A 25,199-nucleotide genomic window follows, 5' to 3' on the forward strand; every position below is an offset into this window, starting at 1 on the left:
GTTCTCCCAGCAACCTGTGGCATTTAATGGTGACACAGAGTCAGTGGATATCCCATAGTCACTACCCTGCCCCTGTAGGTGCCTGGTCTGGGCAGATTTCATCCTCAGGAATGACCTGCTGGCTGAGCAAACCACTTTTCATTGGCCTCTGTACCTCTGGTAAATTAAAGCTACTGCTCTTGTGATCCTTCCTGAATCCTCGCTTGCTATTCTCTGTCAGTCCTCACTGTCCTAAATGTCAGTGGAATGGATCATTGAAACTAATGGGTTCAGTTCATCTGATACCAGTGATGGTATCCTAGGATGACCTTCTTTCTGAGGGAATAGTTGTGTAGGGGAAGGCTGCAGGGTCAGGGTCCAGCTGTGGGGCAGTTCTCAGCACTTCCAGCCAGCTCCTGCTAATGCCCTGAGGAACATGGGGGTCACTGGTCCTCCTCCTCCTGAAAATGCTTTGACTTACCAAGCTTCACCTTCAAAAATCTATTGTGTTTGAGTTTAAACTAAATCCAGTTGAAATGCAAAACTCAACAGGACCTTCTAATCTCACCTGGCCTTGCATTGGAAGGATGTGACCTTTGCTACACCTCACAGGATGTGGATTATTTCCAGGATCATTCAAAAGGGTTCATGTCTTTGTAGCAGAATTTGCCCCAAAGGTTCCTCTCCCTGAGGACAAGCTTGCCACTTGCCAGGAGCTTATCATGAAAACTGATAAACCTCAAGTACTTTCCTTGCAGATGTTTTGCATGAGACTAACTCCATCAGAGAGATGGCTGCGTTCTGTGGGTGGGCAAAAAGATTCCCCGTAGATATTTTTGCGAAACGATTTCAGTTCCCTTGCAGCTTGCAAGAAAATTGAATTAGTTGTTTTCCATGCGCTGAATTAACCCTGATTCATTCTTCCCTCAACCCTCTCCCTCTTCCTCCCCTCCCTCCAACAGATGTCCAGCATATTAAGAGGAGAGACATCGTTTTGAAGAGGGAGCTGGGAGAAGGTGCCTTTGGGAAGGTGTTCTTGGCCGAGTGTTACAACCTCAGCCCCACCAACGACAAAATGCTGGTGGCAGTGAAGGTAAATGCCAAGGGCAAATGGCAGAGAGTAGGGCAGGGGCTGGCCAGTGAAGAGAGGCTGGATGAGCCTGTGTGGGAAAGGGAAGCAGGGGAGGGCTGGGGGCCAGGGGTGGAGATTTATCTGATGCCGGAGATTGTGGTAAATCCACTTAGTCACACAAAGTTTCAGTGTTCCGCTTCAAGGTCGTCTGTTCTCAGCAGTGCCAAAGTCTCCCTTCCTGCTGACACAGCCAGGAGACAGACAGGGAGGAGAGGCTGGGAGCTCCTGTGCAGCTGCAGCAGCACGGTGTGGATCCAACCCCCTCCAGCAGGCACCACGGCCCTGCTCCTTCTGGATTTTATCTTTTTTGTGTAACATGCAGAAGCTGAAACATAAAAAAAGCCTCAACAGAAATGAGCAATGAAAGCTAAGCATGATGAGCCAATTTTCTGGGATCAATTTGCTGCAAGATGGGCAAAGAAACTCGGCTTGGCTCCACTCTGCTCCTGCTTGCCTAGCCACAGGTTGCTCCTGTTTTGGGTATGTTAAGCCAACACGAGTTCAGCTTGGCTTGTGCTGTGCTGCTGCATCCTTGTGATATTCCTCGTGGGAGCTGTGCCCCATCAGTGTGGCTCTGGGCAGAGGAGAATACTCAGTGCAGAACTGTGTTCTCCTCTCATGTGGCACCAGTGGGGAGAGACACAGTTTAATCCCTTGGATTTAACCAGTGCTTCCTAACTCCTTGGAACAAGGTCTGCATTTGAACCGATGCTCTACAGGGGAAAAGTTCCAGCACTCTCTCCAAAGTGCTGGAGGCATCCAGTTACTTGTGACTTGTTCTAATCATTGGCAGCTGAAACATTTTTCTTTTAGCTCAGATGTCCCCTTTTGCTCCGGCAGTGAAATGCACCTTTCACCTCTGAGACTGGTTACAGCCGAGGACATGAAGCCACGTGAATAATTGTTTGATTATAGGGTTGGTACCTGCCCATCGGTGTCAGCCATCCCTCAGCGAGCCTGGATCCCCAGTCTCTGCAGAGTTTCATTTGCATGTAGGCAGAAACAGCATCCGAACTTGTTTCTGTTAATTGCTACTATGAGCTTACATCTCCAGAGTGCCTTTCATCCTGCAAGATCATACAGCTCCAGCTCTGGAGCAGGGCCCTGGAATCTGGCTTCCTGCCAGCTCTGGGAGTGGCAGGGAAAAAAATCCCTCTAATTTGGGCCACGTTATAAGTCTGAGGGAAGGAAAAAAAAATAAAAAGAGGCAGGAATAAAGGTTTTACATATTAAGCTGAGATTTGGCTGCAATTCCTGAAGATCTCATGCCCCCAACTGAGGCTGAGAACTCCCTCCCCAGTCCCTGCAGCTCAGGGCAGCAGCAGGACACTGGTTAAGGGCAGCTGAGTCCACAGCCCAGAGCCTGCCTCTGCCCTGCTCTCAGGGACTCTCTCTCAAGGCCAAAGGAAGGGGCTGTGTTACTCTCTTGCTTAAATGGACTCAGATTTTTAGCAGATCTAAAGGTTGCAGCCCTGCAGATAAACTGAGTTTTGATGTGAAGGCATGGACAAGCTTCTTGTTTTATTCAGCTTGCTTCTAAAAGCGTCCTAAGAAATGCACAAACACTATATCCAGCAGAGTGTTAAGGTGACAAAGTCAAGTACTAGAAATGCTGGAGGGGCATGTCCTCTGAACACCTTATTTTTCATTTCTCTGGGGCTGCTGCATTGTGGGGATCACTCCTGTGCTGGAAGCCCCCTAGATGTGAGCGTACCCATTTTCACAACCCCCCAGCGAGTTACTGGGGTTGTATCATCCCCTTTTGCAGAGGGCAGGGACAGAAACAAAACTGAAATGAAGAGATCTGCTTTAGGTGAAGGATGGAGTTACCAACCAACCTCTCTCTCCAGCCCCATGGACAGCAGGTACCTGACTCAGAGTGAGCCCTGCTGCAGCAATAAACACAGGTTCTTGTGGAAACCTGGCCCTGAGACTGCATAAGAGGGGATTTTCCAGGTAATATTGGAACAACTGGCACTTCATAAGGACAGCTATAACCTGCAGATGCTCAGGGACTTGACAGAAGTTATGGAGGAATTGTGTGATGGAGACACAAAAAAATCCACCCCAAACCTTCCTGGGAGAGGCATTCCACTGATTTTTACTGAGACATCCCTTCTCTTTCTTTAGTTCTGGTCTTCTTTCCCTGTTCTATCCCTTCCAGCTTCCTCATTTTTAAATGCTCATCTGTGCAACCTTAGCAATGAGGAGGTTAATATAAAATAACTTTTTATTTTGGTATGTGATGTGAACAAAATTACAATCTTAACACCTTATAAAAATGATTGTGTGTGAAGGAGATGAAACCTAAATTCACTGCAGCTTGAAATATTGTGTGCAACCACAGGAAAAAGGGGGAGAAAAGAGTGATGGGGGAAGGGACTATTTTCCTGCAGAAAAATAGGGTGGCATCAACATTATGAAGATATTAAATGACTAAAAGTAATTGGGTGCCTGAGATAAGGATGGATGCTTTGCCATCTGCCCCATGTAACTAACATTCATCTAAATATCTCTAGTCAAGCTATCCCAAAGGGCAAAGAATTAAAATAGATTTATGCCATGTGAATAGCAGTTTGGGAGGGGCAGGATCAGATGAGGTAGTGTCCTAAGGCTTGGGGAAAAGCCTCACAGCAGGTCTGCTCCAAGGGGAAAAGAACCTTCTCTGGAGGAGTCTCTAGAGCCAGCAGCACCATGAGCCAGCCCAGGTGCAGTAACAGAACACTAACCCCCGTCCTCCATGCACAGCTCTCTGATATTTAGCATCCCTTTTTGCACATAAATTGCATCCTGCAGATGCTCAGGCCACCTCTGCTGTCTGCATGGGGGGATTCAGGGCATGGGGAAAGGGGGAAGGTATATTTGTGTGTAGGTAAGGGGAGATCTCCCCACCACTAAAGGGCAACTGGTGCACATCAGACTGACACAGGATAAGTGGAACAAGTTTCCTTGAGTCCTTTTCAGGACTTGAGTCCTTTTCAGCTCATGTTAGGCTGTACAGTTAAAGTCAGAATTGGTCCTAAACAGTCCTGGAATGTGGAGGATGCAGAGAATATGGTGCACAACCAGCAACTCAAAACCAGACTCTTCATTTTCTTAAATTTTTTAAAGACTGTGCTGATTCTTGTGGCCATTTCATCTTGTCAAATGGTCTGGACTCAAACTTTTTTATCAAGTTCCCTCTATCAAGATACCCTGAGATGACAACAAGCTGCTTTCAAACTAACTCTTCAATGCAACTGCACAAAAATGCACAGACAAGCCAGAACCCAGCCCTGGAGAATCCTCCCTTGTCATCAGCTACAGCCACAGCAACATCTTCATGGCAACTCTGCAATGTTGGGCTGGTCCACACCACCTGAAGCATGCAAGCTGCCTTGCAGTGGCAAAATGGCATTCTCAAATTGTGGGAGATGAGATATTCGCAATAAGGATACTGATTTCAGCATCAGTCTGCCAGGGGAGTTGTTATAAACAGCAGGGAATAAAAACATGATTTTAAAAATTATGAGAAAAGACTTGACAGTGTCCTTCTTCAGAGGCAGCTTGAAAAATCCACACAATAACTGCACAGCCAGGCAAATCCATCTTCTGAATAAAGGCAGTGTAGTCAGCTATTTCAAAATAAAAGACAGATAGCAAGGACTGGCTGGCTCAGGAATTTAATAATAATGAGATATGAAGCCATTCGCCCCTAGGTCACCAGTATAAATTCTGCCCAAGCTGGGAATAATTGGAAGCTATTACCCTCTGAGGCATGTTTGCTGCTGCCTAGGAAATGAGTTGGGGAGCCCAGTGGGACAATGCCTACAGGAACAACACACAAACGTGGTGCCACCAGCACACCTGGGCCAGCGGCTCCTCTCCCCTCCCTTCCTCATCAGCTCCTCGCGGATGCTGTGACCCCTTTGTTCTGGCTTTTCCCCCACCTGAGCCCACTCTGTGCGTGTCTGCACCCCCATTCCAGGCTCTGAAGGACCCCACGCTGGCAGCCCGCAAGGATTTCCAGCGGGAGGCAGAGCTGCTCACCAACCTGCAGCACGAGCACATCGTCAAGTTCTACGGCGTGTGCGGCGACGGCGACCCGCTCATCATGGTCTTCGAGTACATGAAGCACGGGGACCTCAACAAATTCCTCAGGTACGTGGGAATGAGGCACGGGAAGAGCTGTGGGGCTGCCCCACAGCCTCGGGGAAACTTGTGCTAGCTCAGTGGTGCACCAATGGTGTCATTATTCAGGGGGCTGAGAAGTGAGGGATGGTTGTTCCAAGGGCAGCTTGGAGGAGGTGATGGTATTCACCAGATTTAGGGCTTTAGGAGCCCTATCCCGACTTTTTCTCTTAGGCAGTCTCAGGAGATGTGGAAACCAGAGTTATCATCTCCTGCCTCAGCAAGTTTAAGCTGCAGGGAGCGTGGCTGTGATCCCTCTCTGCCCCGTGGGGATGGAAGGACATGAAGCCACAAGCTCCAATCCTGCACCTCCAGCAAAGCCATGTCCCCCTGAAGCAGGAAGGTCACTTGCCATCACTCCCTCAGCCACTGAGCTCCTGCTTCAACAGCACAATCATCAAAATATTCCTTTGAGAAATCTGTTGGTGTCCTTAATCTGATTTTCATCCTGGGTGTCCACTGGTCTCTGGTTCTCATTCCTGCATTCAGAAAAGACCTGAGAAATGTTGGAGAAGTCTCAGGCAGTGCCTGTGGGGTCCATCCCTGTTCCCTGGTCTCTAACCTGCAGCACCAGGCTACTCATGAAGTCAGGCAAGGCCTGAAGAAGTGCTGTAATTACCTTCTCTGTCTCTAGAGAGATGCAAATTATCAGAGCTCCCAGTGCTCTCCACCATCATTCAACCATTTCATCAGCCTGAGGCAGATCATTTGTGTGCTCTGTATCCACCAGCACCAAGGGCCAGGGAGCAGCTGTGGGAGGATGTTTATGTTGCTCTTCTGCCACAAAACAAAAATTCCACTCTGCAACCTGCATGCAAGTGGAGTGGTACTTACCTCTTGAAATAATTAGTAGTTTTATTTCCCAATATTTAGAAAATTGGACCCTTGATATTTTCCTGTTTTGACTGCTAGGTGTGAATATGATTGCAGGAGGAACAAGAATCTTGTGCATGGCAGGTCTAGATCTGGAGTTGGGGATACACTCACTGACTGTTTTTCCACCAACACAGTTTCTGGCTAGGAAACACAAGTTTTTCCCTGAGGTTTTCACTTCTAAGCAGTCAGCCACACCAGAAGAACATAAGGAAGAATCCTAGAGATTTCTTTCCTCTGCCAAGTAGTGCCAACCTGTCTCCAGCTTCTTTGGGGCATTTGCAGGGCAGTGGGTGAGCTGGGACCATTCCTGCATTGACTTTCATCCTCATTTTGGTATAGTTGTGGGTAGATCGAATAGGATTTTATAGCTCAGTCCCTGTCTCAAGCTCTGATAAAACCAAGACATCTTGTGTCAAGGTAGGATGAGTGAAGGTTGTTGGCTTTACAGAGCTCCGTGTTCATGGGGGAGCAGCCTTGGTTACCTGGGACCTTCTTTTGTCATACCTGGAGGCCTCAGCAACCTCCCAGCAGCAGCAGATTGAACTCTGCCACCAGCATGAAACCATGAGCTGGGGGGTTTTAGCCCAGATTGGTGATGCAGTGTTAAGGACAGTGCCTCAGCCTTGTGACTGAAGGCAGGCAGTCTGAAAAAGAGAGCAAGAGGTGTTGTTCTTCAAGTGCTTCACAAAGAAAAAATCAAAATTGACCTATCCTTTTTCCTGGCAGAACCAGCAACCTTATTCCCTTAGAGAAATCAGATATTACAGCTGAGGAACAACCTCTCTCACTGCCCTAGTTAACCTCCCAAAGAGTACAGTGCAAAACAGGCTCTCTCCGTGTCTCAGAAAGATGTTGTGTGCCCAGTGCCAATGCCTGATGGAATTGCTTCACTCAGCAGTGAGTTCCTAAGGCTGAAATCATGCTGGAGCCATGGACCCCTCACTCCCATGTCCCAGCTCTTTCTTGGGGCATGTCTGAGAAACGCTCATGCCTGATGAAATTAATCTCCAGTCTCATTGGAAAAGAAAGCTTGTTGTATTATCTTTGGCCTTTATGAAGGAAAAGAAACTTTTCCAGGTGTGTGGTCCCTGGGATTGCAGCTTCTCATCTTCCAGCTGTGTTTAGCTGCCAGCTTCTCCTTCTTGTGCAGCCTTGGAAAACGCAGCTAGTGCTCCTTTCCCTGCATGCTGGAATGTAGGCAGTTAAAAGCCCTTTGTGTCCTAAAGGAAGATGGCTTTGGGGACAAGGGAGCTTAGACCCTGCAAAGAGGCACTCAAAATGCCTAAGGGGTCATATGGAGAGTTTGGGCTTTCTCAGGTGAGGTGTCTGCTGATGGGGAATGGTGGCTGCAAGGGGGTCAGGAAGCATTGATGGAATCCCTCAGAAAGCAGCAGTTTTTATCGTGGAATAATTCACCCAGCCCACAGCAGGAGACAGTGACTCCCAGACACTGAAGGCCAGGGACACTGGGAGTCTGTAAGACACTCAGATGGACTTTCCCTAGTTTAACTGCAGAAATTGGAAAAACAGTAAAATGGAAGAAGCTCACTTTAGACCCAGTTTCATAGAGAAAAGCACAATAAATAAATTCCCCTCGGAGTTGTTAGACCTTTGTGTGCTTCCCAGAGAACAGAGAGTTTTAGTGGCCTGAAACATTAACTGGTGAGGCAAGGGGAAGCACCAGGATCATCACATTCCATCTGGGTTAGTGGTGGCATGTGCTGGCATGGCTCCTAATGCCTCCCAGGGCCACCACACTGGTGGTGCCACAACAGACCCTGCTGTCTGCACCAGGGCAGGCTGCAATGGTGGTCCTGCCCCAGAAAATACTGATAGAAAAGGTCTTGTCATGGAGAAATGCAGGCATGGCCTACCAGCGAGCATCCCGAGGAGTGGTGTGCATGGGAGTCTGCCTGCAGGTTGAGTGAGGGGCAAGGCTGGGTGTTCCTGGCACAACCCCCCACTGCCTTGGGGTCTGCAGTGACCACATCCCTTTCTGCTCACTCAGGGTGTCCATCACTTCCCCCTTTTCCTTTGGTTGCTGCTTTTCCAGCTTTTGTTTCCTGTCAGCAGCAGTTTTGAAGTGGGGGTAACAGCACGTTGCCATTATAGACCCGCTCTGCAGTCTGCAATAAGTTGCTGCCATTTGCTGTTAGCTCAGACAGGCAACAGGCTTTGTTAGGAAACTTGCAGAGTTCTGGTGTTCCCCTTCCTGTGAAGCAGCACCACAGCCAGACTGTCAGGGGACAGAAAAGGAATTTCAGAAGAGGAAGTCAGAATGGTGACTTTTTCCCCTAAAGCCTCAACCTCCTGGTTTTTCTCAAGCCTTTCTCTGCTCCTTTCCACTGGAGCCGTGTCTGTCCTCACAGTGCAGAGCTGGGGGCTGGTCCCCATCCAGCAAGAACAGTGACTGTGTGGGATCTTGGTCGCTTGTGAGACCCAACTCTGAGCTTTTTGCCTTTTCCTTCCTGTAGGGCACACGGCCCAGATGCTATGATCCTCGTGGATGGGCAGCCTCGACAAGCCAAAGGGGAGCTGGGGCTATCCCAGATGCTCCACATCGCCAGCCAGATCGCCTCTGGAATGGTGTACCTCGCCTCCCAGCACTTTGTCCACAGAGACCTGGCCACCAGGAACTGCTTGGTCGGAGCCAACCTGCTGGTGAAGATCGGAGACTTTGGGATGTCAAGAGATGTCTACAGCACTGATTACTACAGGGTAAGGCAGCTGCAGTGGCACTCTGATGCTCAGAGCAAAGGGAGATAGGAAATGTTACAGTAAATCAGTTTTTGGAGCCCTTGGGCTCACTTGCTTGGTTATTACCTCATTAAAACGTGCACAGAAGTTGATCAGGCATCCCTAAACCACTGTCCTCAATCCTGTTCAGTCCTGGCCATGCTTGTAGTTCAGACACCCATGCAGATGCCTACACACAGATTCTGTGATACCCCAGCACACAGTCACATGCTTTTGGATGGCTCTGAAATCATTCCATCCTTACTGCCTATTTTTATTCTTTGTTTTTTGAAGACATTGACAAATTAAAGGTAATCCAGAGAGATGATAAATACTACAGGCTGTGACCTCTGGTGTTAGATTAAAGAAACTTAATACAGGGACCTAGAAAGAAGGCAACTGAAAGACTGACTGATAAGGGCATAAAATATGGAAGAGGAAATAATAGTCAATTTAGGTTTGACCTCAGAACATTTTTTTTTCCAGCAGGGTCATAATTTAAACAATGGAATAATTTGCCAGGAGTAGGTTGCTGAGAGCTTGTAATTAAAGAAGTTCAGGAAGCAACTAGACAAAAATGCCTGAGTTTAGTGTAGAGGCTAATCCTGTACTCATCCCTGGGGAGGGATTTGATGAGCCAGGAATGCCTTTCCAGCTTTTTCTCCTGTGATTTGTGCTCACACTGTTCCCTTGTCTTGCACACTCCCTCTGTACCTGTCTGCACTGTCCTGCCTGCCTGATGGCAGCATCCCTGGGGGAACAACATTTTTCCCTTCCCAGCTGCAGGAGAAATGTGTTGTGAGAACTGTTTGGAGCACACTGCAGTTGGAATTTGTCTCTGGGCCATCCACCAGCAGGGAAGGGCTTCTCAGACTAGGGAGCCATGTTTTCTAGCTTGATGCTTGCACAGAAGCTGATTTATTTCTGCTTACAACATGTGTGTTTGGCATGGAGGATGATTTCTCCCAGCTACCCAGAAAGGGGTGACCTGTTGTCTTGACCCGATTCAGGAAGTTTTCATTATGTGATAGCTGCCAAGTGCAATTACTGTGCTGGGGAGGAAGAAAAACGTGATCAGATTTGTGCTGAGATGTATCACCTCTCCCAGGCCAGAACACTGGATTGCCACTGGGTTTAATTACCAGTGAGGGAATCAACCTTCACTGTGCAGCAGAGAAACCCATGCTGGGAAAAGGTCTCAGTGCAGTTACTGGGCAGTGGTGAGAAAAGAGAGGTGATGTGGTCCCATAACTGCTGAAATGTCAGGAAGGAACGAGTAGGAAAGAAAAGAGCCCAGGGGAGGATGAGAAGCAGCACTTGTGATTACCCAAATTCTTGCCTGCCTTCTTCCCCTCAGCCATGCTAATCCTGCCCCAAGCACAGGCACTGCTGGACACGATTCCAGCTGAGCTCGTGCTCCTGCAACACCAAGAGCCCTCTGTGCAAGGGCAGAAATTGCTGGCTGTTGCCACAGCTGGGAGGGCTGAGATGATCTCCACAGGCCAGTTTATTGTCGTGGGATTTGTCTTCTCTGTGGTGGTGTCCTGTAGCCCTCATCCTGTCTGTGCAAAGTGCTTTGCTGAGGACTGCTCTGTGCTGTCTCCTGCAGTGTCATAAGGCTCTTCAGCAAATTCCTTGTAAACTTTTATCACCTACTTACCAGAGCAAGAACTGAGTTTCAGACCATCACAGCCTTTTGTTCTTAGCTGATTTTCCTTTCTTTGTTTTCACTTACTTTCGGTATGTTTAAAACTTTTGATCATGAAGTTAATTCATTGAGGCTTTATCTGTGTTAAAGTCCAAAGAAGGTTTCTAGCAAATAAGGTTCTGACTGCCCATATTTACACTGGTGGCATCACCTGCCCAAGGCCAAAGCAGGAATTGGTGGCAGAGCTGGGAAGCCTCCCCAGGCCAACAAAAAGCAGAATTCCAGGGGCCAGGTGTCCTTCATCCCCTCTGTGGAGGATGTCCAACCACACTCCTCCCAGAATATGAGCAAACAAGCTCAAGTGGGAGAATCAAACTGTTCCTTGGTCTCAGCTATGAAAGCTGGAGATTTGGCTGAAGAGTTGAACTTTCAAAGTCTTCAGTGCTGTCCCTGGTCACATCCATGATCTGCCTGGTGAAGTTTCCCACTCTGTTTTCCAGCATTTGTGCATGGCAGCTTTCCCCTTCAGACAGCCTGCCATTGCCAGCAGTGGGACTTGCAGAAAAGTTCTGCTTCAGTTGGTTCTAGAAAATATTACTTGCTGTGTCCAAGCCCTGGGAGAAGCTGTAATTTGTCATCTTCTGGAAACACAGGGAGAAATCCCACCCCAAGCTGACATAAAGTGACAGGACTGGAGCTCTCTGCAAGTACTCTCTTCAGTCTGCTGGGTCCCTGTGTTTGCTCCTGCCCAGGCCCTGCAAGCCTGGATAACTGGGTATGTGGATATATTATTGTCTTCCAGGCTGAGGATTAGTTCCTAGCCATTTCTTTTCTTTCCCATTTTTTAATCTTTTAAGACAAAGAAAGTACACCATCTGTCTCCTGCATTTGTGGGATGCAAAATTACTTTAACAAAGGTGAGCTGATTAAATTTCTGTTACACATTTGGGTACAGAAAACAAACATTTGCGTAACAAAAACAGCAGAGAGGCTTGTTCCCCCTCTCTGCAGGCTCTCCATGCTCTGCCTGAGGACTGATGCATCCTTTTCCTCCTCCATCACAGAGGGATCCTGTCAGCTGTTGCCTTTTAACCTCCTTTTGAGAAGACAGGATGGACAGAAAATGATTGTGGAGGTGGAAGTGGAGGGGGGAGGTGGAACAGCATCTGAGTGGAAAGTGGAGGAACTGGGGAGCCAGGGAGAAGTAGCCCAGCTTCTGTGTGAGGAGGGAAGGAGGGGCTGCTGAAGGAGCATTTCTGTGCTGTGTTGTGTAACGTGCTGTGCAATCTTTGGTGTGGGTCTCTGTGGGAAGGCGGGATGGAATATATCCACACTGGAGAGGAAAGGTTTGGGCGGATTTCATTTTCCTTGTTGTTTTCTCTAAAAAACGCTGTGAGTAGGCGATTTTTTTTAGGTATGACTCAGGACTGTGACAGCAGGTGGTGGGACGCTGCAGGTCAGGGACACTGTGCCTTAGCCAAGCTGAGAGTGGCATGGAGACTGCAGCAAGTGAGGCACAGGGTGCCTGCCCAGGGCTGTCCTGGAGGGTGTCTTGGTGGCTGTGGGGGAGTGTCAGAGCTGGGGGCATCACCAGGGCTGAGATCAGAATCCCCAGCTGCTCTTTCACCCTGCACACCACACTGGGGTTTGGTTGCTCCAAGAGCCCTTCTGTGACTCTGGACCCACCCAAGCTCCAGTAATACCGAAATAATTTTCCATGTTTTCCCCCTAAGTGTGTACTTGAGTTCCAAAACAAAATCACGTGGCAGCTGTCCAGGGACAGGGCAGTATTTCTTCATCTTCAGATGAGAATACAGTCCTAAAGTGTAGTGAAGACTCCTTAATAACTGCTGAGGTGATGTCCTGACATGGGTGGACATCAGCAGTGAAGTCACATGCCAAAGAGAGGAAGGAGCTATGTAGACATTAAACCTCATGAAGACATTCCTCTGTCCATATTTCCTCTGTCCTACTCTTCTGGCATCCTGCTCCAAATCCTGGGCTGGGCTTGATACTTCTTAGGGATTTAGCTCCATCCTTTCACAGAGATCAGTCCTGAGTGTTCTCCTGGTCGGTTCATCATGCAGAGCACACCTACTTGGCAAAAAAAAACCAAAAAAACAAAAAAAAACAAAACCAAAAACGTGCGGGACTTGAAAAAGGCTCTGATATTTTTTTTATTTATTTCTAGCAGTACAGAGATAATCATAATGACAAAAATGCTCCCTGTTTCTGTGTCCTCACCACTCTGGAGCATTGTTTGGATTTGGGAGAAACAAGGTTTACAGGAAGAAGCAATATCTTTTAATAGAACACAAGATATTGTTGGAAGGAGAAGAAAGAATGAATTTTAGGTGCACAAACCCTCTCTGAGTTCTTTTTTATTGTTATTTTCTGTTGTATCAGTTGGTTTAATAAAAGATTAATATCTCTTCCCATGAACCTTGGCTCTCACACCCTTAGACCATCAGAACAAAAAAAATTCTGCTATGACTTTGGCCTTAGGTCAGTGTTCCTTAAAAAGTCTGGGATCCCTCTTCCTCTGAAGCATGAAGGTTTACCATGTAAACAATTTATTTCTTCTCTTTCTTTCAAATGGCCAGAAAACCCCCCCATATTCTTGATAATTTTCAGTACCCATTTAAGGTTGCTTTCTGAGGGCCATCTCTCATCTTGACCACCTCTTACTTTTGTTCTTTTCCTCTGCCATTCAAGATTGGCTTCTTTCTCACAGATACAGCCAGTTGTTTTTCCAGTGAAGTTTCCATGTGTGCAATAGGTCACTGAGATTTAGCAGCTGCCTGGGTCATGCTCCTCTGGAGGCTCATGCAGCATGGTAGATAGGACTGACAAACAGACAAGCCTTGCATTGAAATTGGATTTAGTCTGACCCACATTATTCTCCATAGAGGGCTCCAAAAATAATCACACCATCACTGGTGCTCTGTTCCCACCAGCTCTGACCTCTCTGCAGAGGGTCAGCTGTACTCTCCCTTTTTGTGCAGACTTGGCAGAGCCCCTTAGAGCTCCTGTGGATCCCTCAGCTGCACAACACCCACTCTCAGCCCCCTGGTGCTTCCTTTGTGGTTTTGCTGTGCAGCTCATGCAGTGTGTGTGCAGCATGAGAGGTTCCCAGCACAGGGGAACTGCTGCCCAGCCCTGTCAGCACCAGGATGGAGCCCTGGGATGAGTGTGCTGGGGCTCTGAACCATCACCTGCTAAGGGAAAAGCCAACAGGCACAGGGGAGGAAAACTCCCCCTGAATTTCTAGCTGGGACATGGTACTGCTTCACTTTGGGAGAGAAAATAAGCTGCCACTCTCAGGTTTTATGGTAGACACAGTGTACACTGGCTGTAAGTCAGCTCTGGACAGAGAATGAGCCAGGCTGTGCACTCAGACACTCTCCTCAGGCTCAGCTCAGGCTGATGGTTGGGGAGCAAGCTCAGTCCCTGGCCATGCTGGCTGCTGTGGGGGATCTCTTGTAGAAGGTACAATGTGTGTGTCACATTCAGCTTCACAATCAGCAGCATTCCCAGCACCTCAGTGCTGTGCACCACCTTTTCCTCTTCTAGCCCTTCTCTGAGGAGGAAAATGTGATATGCTGCTCTCTCTACATCCTTTGTGTTCAGGTTTTGGGAAGGTTTCACATCTATAAATGTATGTTCTATTAGGAAGAGGACTTAGAAGTGAAAAGTGTTTTAATTTTCTCCTTCTTAGCTGGGATTATGGAAATATATCTTGCTTTGTCAGACCTACAAGAGTAGGGGCAAAAAAAGTCTCACACTGACCTGGAGATGTGACTGATACAGATGTGCCAGCCAAGCAGAGCTACAGTCATCCTATGTGCAAGAGCCTGTGTTTGAAAGTATTCTGTCCTTCTCAATCTTTATCCAGTGCACCCCATCACCCCAACCTTTGATTTGTTATTTCTTCCCTTGTTCTTATTGCCATCACTCCCCTGAGATGACATCTGTATGCCTCTTTAGGTGTGGATGGCTCATGCCATGGTGCCACACAGCTGCCCTGGCTGGGGGTTTTGAGGGCAGAGGAACCAGATTCATCCTAAGCTGCAGTAGGGTTGGAAAGGGAGGTGAGGGAATGGCTCCATGTGGGTGTGTGGCTGAAGTGTCTCTGTGCCTGTCCTGGTGTGCTCTGCGTGCAGGAAAAGTCAGTGTGATAATGAACGTGCTGGTCTTTGATATCTCTGTGGCTCCTATAAAAACCTCTGCAAATTGAATTTGTGGCACAGCTCCTTATCTCCTGAAAGGAAGATGTAACAGCATCATCTTGTGTTTTAGCCAGACATTTTTCCTTAACACTTCCCCTTTTCTACACTGAGGGAAAAACAAATGTTGAGTCTTTTTTTTTTTTCTCCTCCTGTTTGAAACCTTAAGAGCCCTTCACACAAAGCAGCTCAAGTGCAGAAGAATTAATTGGGGAAATTAGGTTGTGCTGTATTCCTGGCATTTCCTCAGAAACGGTAATTGCCCTAATTCTCCACCCTGTCAAGACCTGCATCTGCACCCTGTTTTCTCCCTCCCCTTTTTCTCGATGTCTACCTGTTGTTCTCCTGCTTGAGTTGCTGTTTTCATGCTGTTGCCATTTATTTCATTCCAGTAATGAGAGGGATGTGGCAGGTGAAGAGCTCTCACAATCTGGTGACATCTTCTTTGAAGCACAGGCACAAAAGAGCGGTTTGTTTTTGGGAGATAAAAACTCCCTGCTCTGGTACTTGACCTCCACGCTCACCTCTTCTCCTGCTTGGGGTATGTTGCTGCTGTCATTGCAAGTCATTTGGCTCAGAATTTTTGTTTAATACAGTCTCAATATTCACCGAAACACTGACCTCCAGCTAAATCCCTGCGCTTCCCCCAAACCCTCACATACCTACTGAGAGCTTATCAAACTTAGGATCTTTCAATCAAAGCTCAGCCCCATTTCCCAGGCATTTGAATTTAGGCTTTTGATTTCTCCCAAACATCAGGCTGAGATCCAGAGGGCTGGGAGTTCAAAGCATTTCATTTTAGCTTCCTGATGGTTTTTAACCTTCCATTTGCAGAGGTCAAAGATGTAGCCAAACAGGGAGGAATTGTTTGTTCAGTATTTCCTGATCTAAAACACCTGAGGATGTATATATGACAAGTTTGGATTCAACAGAGACGATTCTTCCAGTCCATGTCCATGCTGACAGGACTTTGGCTGCTCTTAAAAGCTGTCCAGGCTGATCTCTGCTTTCCTGGGATCTGAGGAGAGTCCTGGGAGTAATAACCAGTCAAATGCTGGAGCCACCACTGGGGTAGTGATACCATCCCCAGAAGTTAGAGTCAGCTCAGAAAGCTGGGGCTGTTTCTTAGTGAAGCCAAACTACCCAAGTCTGTCAACTCTGCTGTAAAAACTTGAAATAAAAACTGGAACTTCCTGCAGGGAAGTTCAGGAACCCTTTCCTTCAAACAATTCCCTTTGCATAAAACTTTACTATGGAGGGCAGGGCTCTTTTCTATTTTCAGTGTTCCCTGGCTGCAGCCAACAGATCTAGAGAGGAAAGAGAAGCTACTTGTGATCCCCGTCCATCCTTGAGTAGTTTTTCCCCTCCTCCTGGCTGTGAACTGTTTTTTCTTTCCCCTGTTTTAATTTGTTTTGTCCAAGTGTGGTTCCCAACACCTGCTAGAGGCTGCCTGCATGCAGTGTGCCCGCTTCTTCCTCCTGTCCCCACTTGGAACATCCCATTAGCCTGAAAGCTGTGACAGACAGAGCTCAGTGCCTCATTTTAAGCAAGATAGACTCTCCTTTGGTGGAGATCCATCCAAAACTTGTTTCACTTTGGTGTCACCAGAAATAAGGAAAGATTTTGTACGCAGTAGGTCAGAGACACTGATGGTTCTGGGTTTATCAAAGTGGGTACAAATTTAAACTGTATTTAAATTGATTTAAACTGCAGGTAGAGCAGAAGAAGGTAGAGAACCTTATGCCAGAATATTATTCCAGCTTCATGATTCCAGCACAGGTGGACCAGAAAGAGTGTGGGTGGTGAGCTGTTCTTGCTTTGGGAAGAGCATTGCTGCTTACAGTCCAGCAAGACTGGAACTTGCAAATGTAAAACCCTCCCCTCATCTTGTCTAGGTCAGCCTCCTCCTGCCTTCCCACCTGCAGGACCATGATCTCAGCTCTCCTTTACCATGGGTGCAGCCAAGAGATCTTTTTTGTGGTGACACACTGATCAAGAAAGGTGGGGAGCACCCCCAAACCTCAGTGTGATCAAATAAACTGGAGGTAGAGAAGTTATCAGCCAGTTTAGTGAGATCATGGATAAATTATGCTTTGCTTGATGACAAACTGAAGGCCTCCCTGAAAAAATTAAATGCAAATATCTTCATCAACATCCCTAATTAAGATGCTTGTATGGAAGGAAACCACTGCTTTTCTTTTTTTCCTGCTGATTTCTGCATACTCAGAGTTTCTCCAGGCTTTCCTCTCCTGTTCCCCCCATTTTCATAGCCCTGCCTCTCTCAGCCCCAGCGAGCTCCTCTCCCTCCCAGCTGGATGGAGAAAGCCCCTATTTGCAAGCAGCTTTAATACCCAGGCTGTTTAGGGCTGGGCTGTCAAAGAGAGCGTGTTCAATGTACAATCAAGGGGCAACGATGCACAAAATTGCACACACACACGAAATGGGAATCTTCTCTCAGCGCGTGTTGAGCTTTGAACGCTTAAGTGATTCCACCTCTCTCTTCCCCATCCAATTATGTGGGCGACACATGATAAGATTGCTAAAGGCATTAGTGAGGGAAATCTTTATCCTGCCCAATCAATAGTGTTCTGCTCAGCAGAAGGCATCTCCCCACTCTGGCCTCAGCCTTGCTCCTCTTTGCCTTCTGAAAACACCTGGAGTTCACCTCCTCTCTATTTGGGCTGTGGAGACCAAGAGTTAAAGCAGCAGTGTACCTGTTGAGAATGGTTTTGGTTAAAGAGTTTCTTTCTTGCTTTAAAGAAATAAAGAAACCAAAACAAAAATCCAAACAAATATAAAGAGAGAACCCTGCCAAGCTCACATGTCAGGGTGTTTGGAAATGTTTGCTGTGTAGGCCAGAGGGACCTTCTGCCCCTTTCTGCTGTATGGTCCTTACATGAATGGCCAAAAACCTTATAAGAAAAGACGCTGGATGATAATTTTTCTGAGCATCACTGGGGCAAGATGCCAGATTTTATGGGCCGCTAGACAGATCCAATATAGCAAATCCTCTGTTCCACTGTGGATTCTGAGACCAAATTATCAATTAATGTGAAGCATTAAAAAATCCAAATCCCTTTTAGTTCCCTGCAGTCATTAGTGACAAGATACAATATCTATAGCTCAAATGCTTTGCCAGCATCCCCTGGCAGCAAGGCAGAAACTTCATTCCTATTTTTTCCAACATATATAAGAAAACATATGAGATCAGTCGTTTTAACTCTCAAATTCGGCTGCCTCTACATATTTACTTAGATGGAGAAATAAATCAGGTTTGGGTTACTCTCTGGGTTAGTTATTTGTTATTGGAATAAATGCATGGTAATAGATCTGACAGAGAGAGATGTTTCCCTTTCAGCTCTGTGTTTGAGGTAGAATTTGCTTTGTTCTGCACTATATTATATTGATGTTTTTCCCCCACTGCTGGATGACTTCATTTGCTCTACTTCTTTCCAAAATCCATGCCTCTGCCACAGCTGGCTTTAAGATGCAGTTTTGTGCATAGACTTCTCTTTTGTTTTCCCCCAACTGTAATGCAGAGGCAATTTAAACAACCAGCATGAAACAATTTTCTAAGCCTTTCCCCCCACCAATCCCTACCTCAGCTTTTTGGGAAGGGAGGTGAGTCAGTCATCCAATGGAGAATCCTCCAAGCAGAATGAGCTGTCAGCTACATTCAGCAGCTCAGTTTCCACTGCAGGGTGGGCAGGGGAGGGCAGTGACCAGCTGGAATTCCCCAGGCAGTTCTCAGCCTGAGTTCCTCAGCAGCACAGCCAGAAGTGTACCCCCAAATCACTGTGTTCACCAGCTGTCTTTCCATCTTGGGATTTTGTCCTAGCGGGAACACAAACATCTCACTGGAAAGTCAGCAGACTTTATGCCTCTCATTCACTCTCAGTGTGCTCACTGAGATCCCTACCCCTTTTCCCCTCTCCTATTCTCCAAATCTTTCCTACTTTGATGCAGAGAAAAATGTAGAGCTGTATTTCCTGCCCCAGAATTTTGCTTCCCCTGTCCCTTTCTAAACTACAGTTTTCTGATTGCTGGCAGGTTTGTGGGTGATTTGGAGCTGTGGGATCAGCTATTTTCTTTCCCAACCTGTGACAGTACTGATGGGACAAAGACTTTTGGGCCAGTGTAGGGTGATGTGTGAGGTCCTTCGCTGGGACATTTGGCCAACAATACCCTTAACTCTGGCTGCCCTGAGCTTGTTCAGTGAAGATATCAGCCTGGGCCTTATTCTGCTGGCAGAGGCAGATGAGTCCCTGCACCGTGCTCAGGAGGGCTGGCAATGGGCAAGAAGCAGGATGCTGAAGTACCAGATACAGAGGAAATGCTCAAGCTTCCTAAAATTTCTCTCGTCTGGAGAAGAATTCTGGGTCCCTCAAGGGATGGCATTCTGTGTGACCATTCTGGGTCGCCTCACAGTCCGAGGAGAAGTTTCAGGAGGCTGAGTGCCCCTTGCCCAGCTCACCCTCTCTGTGCACTGGTGCAGGTGACCGTGTGGGGTGCGAGGTGGTGGCCAGAGGGTCTCACCTGCGCCAGGCCCCCACAGCAAAGGTTGAGCAGTGCTGGGATGTTGCAGCTAGCGAAAGACTTTTGGTTCAGTTAAAGACACACCCTTTCCCTTCTTGTCCCCTTGCTTCATCCCCCCCATCCCTCCCTCCCTCTCTCACCCTTCCCTTCTCTTTTGTTTGTCTCCTTCCCTTGTTCTCACCCATTCACTGTCAGGAAGGGCCGCGTCTGAAGGGCCAGCTCAGCACAGCGTGGCAGCGACAGAGACTGGCACCGTCGGCAGCTGCAACAGTGAGTGCATCCCAACCCTGGGGCAGCTGGAAGTGGGGGACTGGTGCTGCTTGGGCATGAAATGACACCTGGGGCTGAGTGGCTTTGGGGATAGTGCATCTGGCAGTGAAGGGGCTCTTGTCTGTGATGGGAACTGCTCACGTGTCTACTGCAGCCACTCTCTGGGGCTTCTCTGGATGGTGAGAGGATATGGGATGAAGGCAGAAATCCTCAGTGCCACCTTCCTTCTGAGTGTCCAGGCTGTGTCTGCACTAGGGGACAGTATGGGCTGTCCTTGGCCTGTTTGGTTTGTCTCTATGCAGATAAACCCCCCCATGTATCCAAGCAGGGTAGCTTTTGCACTGGGGCTGTCCCTGACCTGTGTTGTCCTCTCTAGAGCTGCTTGGACAGTTAAACTGGCATGGCCAGACCATTTGGGTGGTTGGATTGTCACATGCCAGCCCTGACAGCTTTTGTGTGCTGTCTGGACACGCTCTGGCTGTCTGACTGGGTGTCTGCAGCTGTGACTGAGGGGATGCACCCAACACTTCCCACTGCTGCTCCCATCCTTTGGCCAGAGGAGAGGCAGTGAGGGCTTGCTGTGAGTTTGGAGCTCTGACAGAGCAGAGGAGTTTGGTTCTGCCAAGGGTGTGGCAGATGGGAGCCACATGAGCTGTGTGAACCTACTGAGGGTTGGTGACACCTCTGGTCACCCTGCCCACCTCCCACAGAGCAAAGCCAGCATCCTGTGATGCTCACTGCTCCTGTGGTGCTCACTGCAGGATCCTCAGCTCAGTGTCCCCTCCAGGAAGCTGCAGGGCTGCAGAGGCTGAGCTGCAGGAGCCTGAGAGAGGAGCAAACATCCAACTTGGTTGTCCTGTGGGATTTTTCTGCTGGCAGACAAGGAAATGCTCTGTTGATCCAGAAAGTTAGGGAGTCTGCCTGAGCCTGTTTTGGAAGTGGATGGAGCTTACCCACCCTAAGATACTGAACAGAGCAGTTATGACCCCTCATAGTTTAAGGGAGGAAAGTGATGGCTTCCACACATTATTTCCTAATAACTTCCCTGTACCAGCAGTCCCAGAGATGGGCATAAATATTTGCAAAGTAGTCATGTCTGGGATAAATCACCTGGGCATAGTTGCCCCAACCTCTCTGTGGCTCTGTGATGGGAGCTGTTTGCTCCTGGCCAGGCAATGCAGGATGAGTGTCAAGACCTCTCCTCCTGCTCCAGAGAATGCCTACAGCAGCTGAGTGGATCTTGCATATCCTGGGATATGTGAGAGAGTAAGGCTCTGGCACTTCCTGACCATTGCCAGAACCAAATGGGAGTGTGAGTTTAGATATTGCTGATTTTGCAGAGGATATGTCAGCAGATAAGAAGATTTGCCACTGAAAGGTGATTTTGTTACACTTATGCCTTTCTGAGCCAAAATTGAATTGTGGGGTGTGGATGGGAATTTAATTCTAAGCACTGATGTAATTTTGTATCTTTGGCCCTGAAGGCAGTTTTAAAAAAAATTATTTTCCCCTGTGCCCTGACACTATTTTGTTGCCTTTGAATCATGTCCTTATGACAGAACAGATACTGGGGCTGACCTTTGCAGTGTGACATAATAATATGTGACTTCTTTATAGCTCTTTTCATTCAAAGTGCTTGGCACACTATGAATCTGATCTTGCAACCACTTGCCACTGGGCCTAGCACTCACTGCTCCAAGCAATCCCTGGGGAAGCCAGAGGAACACAGAAGTGCTACACCTGCTATTACTTGCAGGATCAGGCCCTGGAGAAATGTAACACATCTGTGAATAACCACATTTTGGAGAGAGAAAGCTTTACCATATCATTTATCATTTTTATTCACTATCAGAATGCTGTGCCCAGCATTACCATGACAGCCTCCCCTCAGCTACCAGTGTCATGGTAGGTGATGCTGGGGCAGTATTCATAGCTATTATCTACCACTCTCTGGGTTTTTTTATTATTTTTTCCCCAGCTTTAAAAGCCTGTTAATTAATTAACTCCTTTAGCTTATCCTGCACCATTTGATCCTGCAGAAATCACAGCATTTTATCTTATTAGGAAGTAGGAATCAAAGATTTAAAACTACTAGGGGAAAAAATGAACATTATCACTTTCCCTGGGCATCACTTCTGAAAAAACCTCACCCTGTACTGAAGTTCAGCCCCCAGGGCTTGACAAAGCATGGGAATCCCAGATCAGTGAATGTTTGGGCTGAGAACTGCTTTGTGCTCTGCTATGCCTGTTCTGAAAGGGAGGGCAGAGCCAGGTGCAGGGAGAAAAGTCCTGCAGTGAGATCCCAGGCCTGGACTGTGCTGCTGGTCCCTTCCCTGCTACTGATGTCCTCTGCCACCATAGGAAATTCCATTAGTTCTCCTGTGCCTCAGTTTGCCATTGTTAAAGAGTGATCCCTGTTTGTGCTCACCAAGGAGAGTCACATGAAAGTAAGATTGCAAGGGACACAGTCATTACAGCATTGGAAAACAGGTAAGTACCTTAGGAATATGTAGGGAGTCTGTGAGCTGAGACATTTGAGGTATTGGTTCATAGAGAGTGAATTTTGGGAATCCTCAGTGGCTGGAAAATGCAGAGAAGGAAGCAGGAAGGATCCTTGCACCCACCTCTGCTTGGTTTGTTCTAGATCAGTAGAACCAGGAAAGATAACTGCTCCACCCTTTTGTTGATGAGAATTGGTTAAATCTGGGGATGGGGACCCACTAACCATCATCAGATACCTACACACTTCACCACTGTTTGCCATCAGCACAGCACTGCATCCCCACCGCACCCTCAAAAACTCCCTTGAAAAATTACTTCATTAGGAGTAAAGAGATCTGGAAAGGATTCCCTGGATCATCAAATCCAATCCCCTGTTGCATCAATCACATCAGATTTATCTTTTTCATAATCAAGCCCCACTATTAAATGTACTCCTAAGAGGAAGAAGAGAGTCCCAGAATCCCATTGCTTTAAATTGTAGCTGCCCCTGATTTCCAGTCTATGCTTAGTCATGGCCCATTTGTTAAACAGCAGGTACCTGGCATAGAAGCAAGAAATTTAACACAGTTTTATTAAAATAACCACCCAGAAATCCTCGCCACAAAAAACTGCTGAGGTTGCAGAAGAGAACGTGCAAGGTCAGGTAATGATAATGGGGAGGCCTGAGCTCACTCCTGCCTCTGCCTTGTAGAACAGACTTCACACCTGAGTGATCCGGGTGAGGAACAAGGCAAAAGTACTCACAGCACAAAGGAACCTTTTTGCTATTCTTTGCCATCATATTCATTGTGTAACCCTCTGTCTCTCTTGCCAGGTATAACTAATGCTGAGCTAAACATTTGGCTATTTTTTTCCTTTTGCTGACAGGCTTTTCCCTGCCATTTATAGCTTCACTGTACAAGCCATTACCTGTGCAGCATCTCTGAGAAGTCAGTGAGTTCACAGAATGGTGGGATTGTTTGGATTGGAAGGGACATTAAAGACATCTAGTCCCCCTCCCCTGCCATGGGCAGGGACATTTTCCACTGGACCAGGTTGTTCAAAGCCTCATCCAGCCTGGTCTTGAACACTTCCAAGGGTGAAGTTTCAGCATCCTGCTTTGTAGATTAGGAAAGGAATTCCAGAGTTATCAGCCATACCAACTCATGGTGCTTCAAGGGCAACTTCCCCCCTCCAAAATGCCCCTGCTTTGTCCAGTGCAATCTGATTGACTCCAAAGCATGCAAGTGCTGCCCAGGCAGAGGAAGGTGTCTGGTGCAGCAGGCTGTGGTGTACATTGCATGCCATGAAAATGATGGGATGCTCTAAACCATGATTTGTCCAGTTAGTTCATCCTAATACACAGTGAATCGACAGAGGGAAGAAATTGGTGAGTACAGGCTCAAGTGTAAAAACTCTGTGTAACTCATCAAGTTGTGGTGGCCCAGCCCAGCAGTGGCCTGATGGCACAGGGAGTGGTGCTTAGCTCAGGCCACTGCTGCAGGGAATGGCCAGAGTGACTAAGGTTCCTTTGGCTCCTTTGCCAAAACCAGGTTTGGAACTAGGACACTGCAATCCCATGTTTGCTTATTTAACTTGGCAGGTATTCAAGTGAGACAGGCACACAGGGGAGGTATCAGAGCCAATCTTGGTACCCACGTGTGGGATTTTAAATTTCTATTTCAGTGCTCATGCTTGGAAAAAAAATGCAGGCAGACCCTCTTACCCTCCTTTTTCTTTTTTTTAAAGCAGTACTTAAATGTCATAATAATCATGTAGTGCCCACCTTAATGTGCTGAAGAAATTAAAATATTTTATTAGTCTATAATCTGAAAATCATTATTGTGCTTACCATAAAAAACTGCAGGTCTTCAGAGAGAATGATGTCAGTGGGTCTGAAATGAATGCAAATATATTTTGTTGCCATGCAGGTATCAGGGGTCAGAAAGACAGTCCCCAGCCCCAGGGCAGCAGGCTGTTAGCATGGGAGGGTCTGAAATTCATCTTACAGTGGGGAGGGAGAAAAGGGATCTCTTGGCTTATTTTCCTGGAGTTTTGCAGGGTGAATGCCTGGTGTGGGCCTGGCTGCTTGGGATGGTTTCAGAGGAAAGCACTGGTGCAGTTCCCACCCACGTCCCTTGCAGTGAGGGTAAGGAAGCACTCCAGAGAGCTCATCCCAGCATGGCTGAGCTGCTCAGGACCTCTGGCCCCATCCTGCTTCCACTGGCAGCAGAGGTGCCTGTTGCCCTCGGGCATCCACATGTTCCTGGTGCCCCCTTCCTTCTGCAGATGGTTCTGGATGGGTCTCTCCAAATAACTGCTGCCCAGCAGGCAGGAGACAGCTGCCTCCAGCTCTAAGAAACCAGCCCATGCCTACTGCCTCTGGCAGCTGGCTCCCGGAGAGGCCGGGTGACAAGGCAGGTGACAAGGCAGTCCCTGCTTTGGCCAGGTGACGCTGGACACTCCCAGAGCGGTGGCTCCTGAGTCCTGCACAGAGCCAGTGGGCTTCTGCTGGTTATTCCTCACTGCCTTGGGTGTGTCAGATGGTTCAAAGATTAATTACCACTTAACTGGCTGTATTTCCATCTCTGTGGAAGGCTGCAGTGGAAAAGACAGGAGTGCTGGGATCATTTACCCTGGTGTTACACAGCAGATTACCCTGTACTTACGAGGTCATCAGTTACTGTGTAATTAGCCCTCCAACACAGGGAAGTCTGTGATGGGCTTCCACACCACTCTCCTCCCCGGTGCCAGAGAAGCAGAGGGATGGCAGCAAAGTGCAGGCTGAAGCCTCATTAGGTGCATTTAAAGCTGTTAAATAGTTTAAAATTCAAGCTGGGGGAGGTGCAATGAGAGGGTAGCAAGGCCACTTCTACCCGTCAGAGAAAGGGAGCAAAAAAACCCCAGAGCAGTTTGTCTAGGAAATGCAGGAAAGCCAAAACAGAATGGAGGGCTGTGAGAGAGATCTGTGTCCCAGGCAGCTGAAAGGCAAAAGGCTTTTGCTCTTCACGTGTCAGCAGGGACAGCTTTGCCAGCGGTGAAGGATTCTGCTGAGCCAGAGACCCTGTCCATGTCCCTGAGCACGCCGTGGGATGGTGCCCATGGAGCCATGGAAGATGCTGCAGTGGGTCAGGACAATACCTCT

At 47.7% G+C, this 25,199-nt stretch overlaps 1 protein-coding gene across 2 annotated transcripts in view; it reads left to right on the top strand.

Annotated features, from left to right (window-relative positions):
- NTRK3 (neurotrophic receptor tyrosine kinase 3) overlaps window positions 1–25,199 on the top strand; it is a 202,119-nt gene that overhangs the window by 161,852 nt on the left and 15,068 nt on the right. The window contains exons 13-16 of one of the 2 annotated variants that reach the window (XM_021530338.4): window positions 942–1,072; window positions 5,079–5,251; window positions 8,632–8,875; window positions 19,499–19,573. In XM_021530338.4, coding sequence (XP_021386013.1) covers window positions 942–1,072; window positions 5,079–5,251; window positions 8,632–8,875; window positions 19,499–19,573 — 623 coding nt within the window. The remainder of the gene's footprint in view (window positions 1–941; window positions 1,073–5,078; window positions 5,252–8,631; window positions 8,876–19,498; window positions 19,574–25,199) is intronic. The other variant, XM_021530339.4, reaches the window with a different exon arrangement.

The sequence above is a fragment of the Lonchura striata genome, chromosome 10, assembly GCF_050655825.1.
Source record: "Lonchura striata isolate lonStrDom1 chromosome 10, ASM5065582v1, whole genome shotgun sequence".
NCBI classification, from domain to species: Eukaryota; Metazoa; Chordata; class Aves; order Passeriformes; family Estrildidae; genus Lonchura; species Lonchura striata.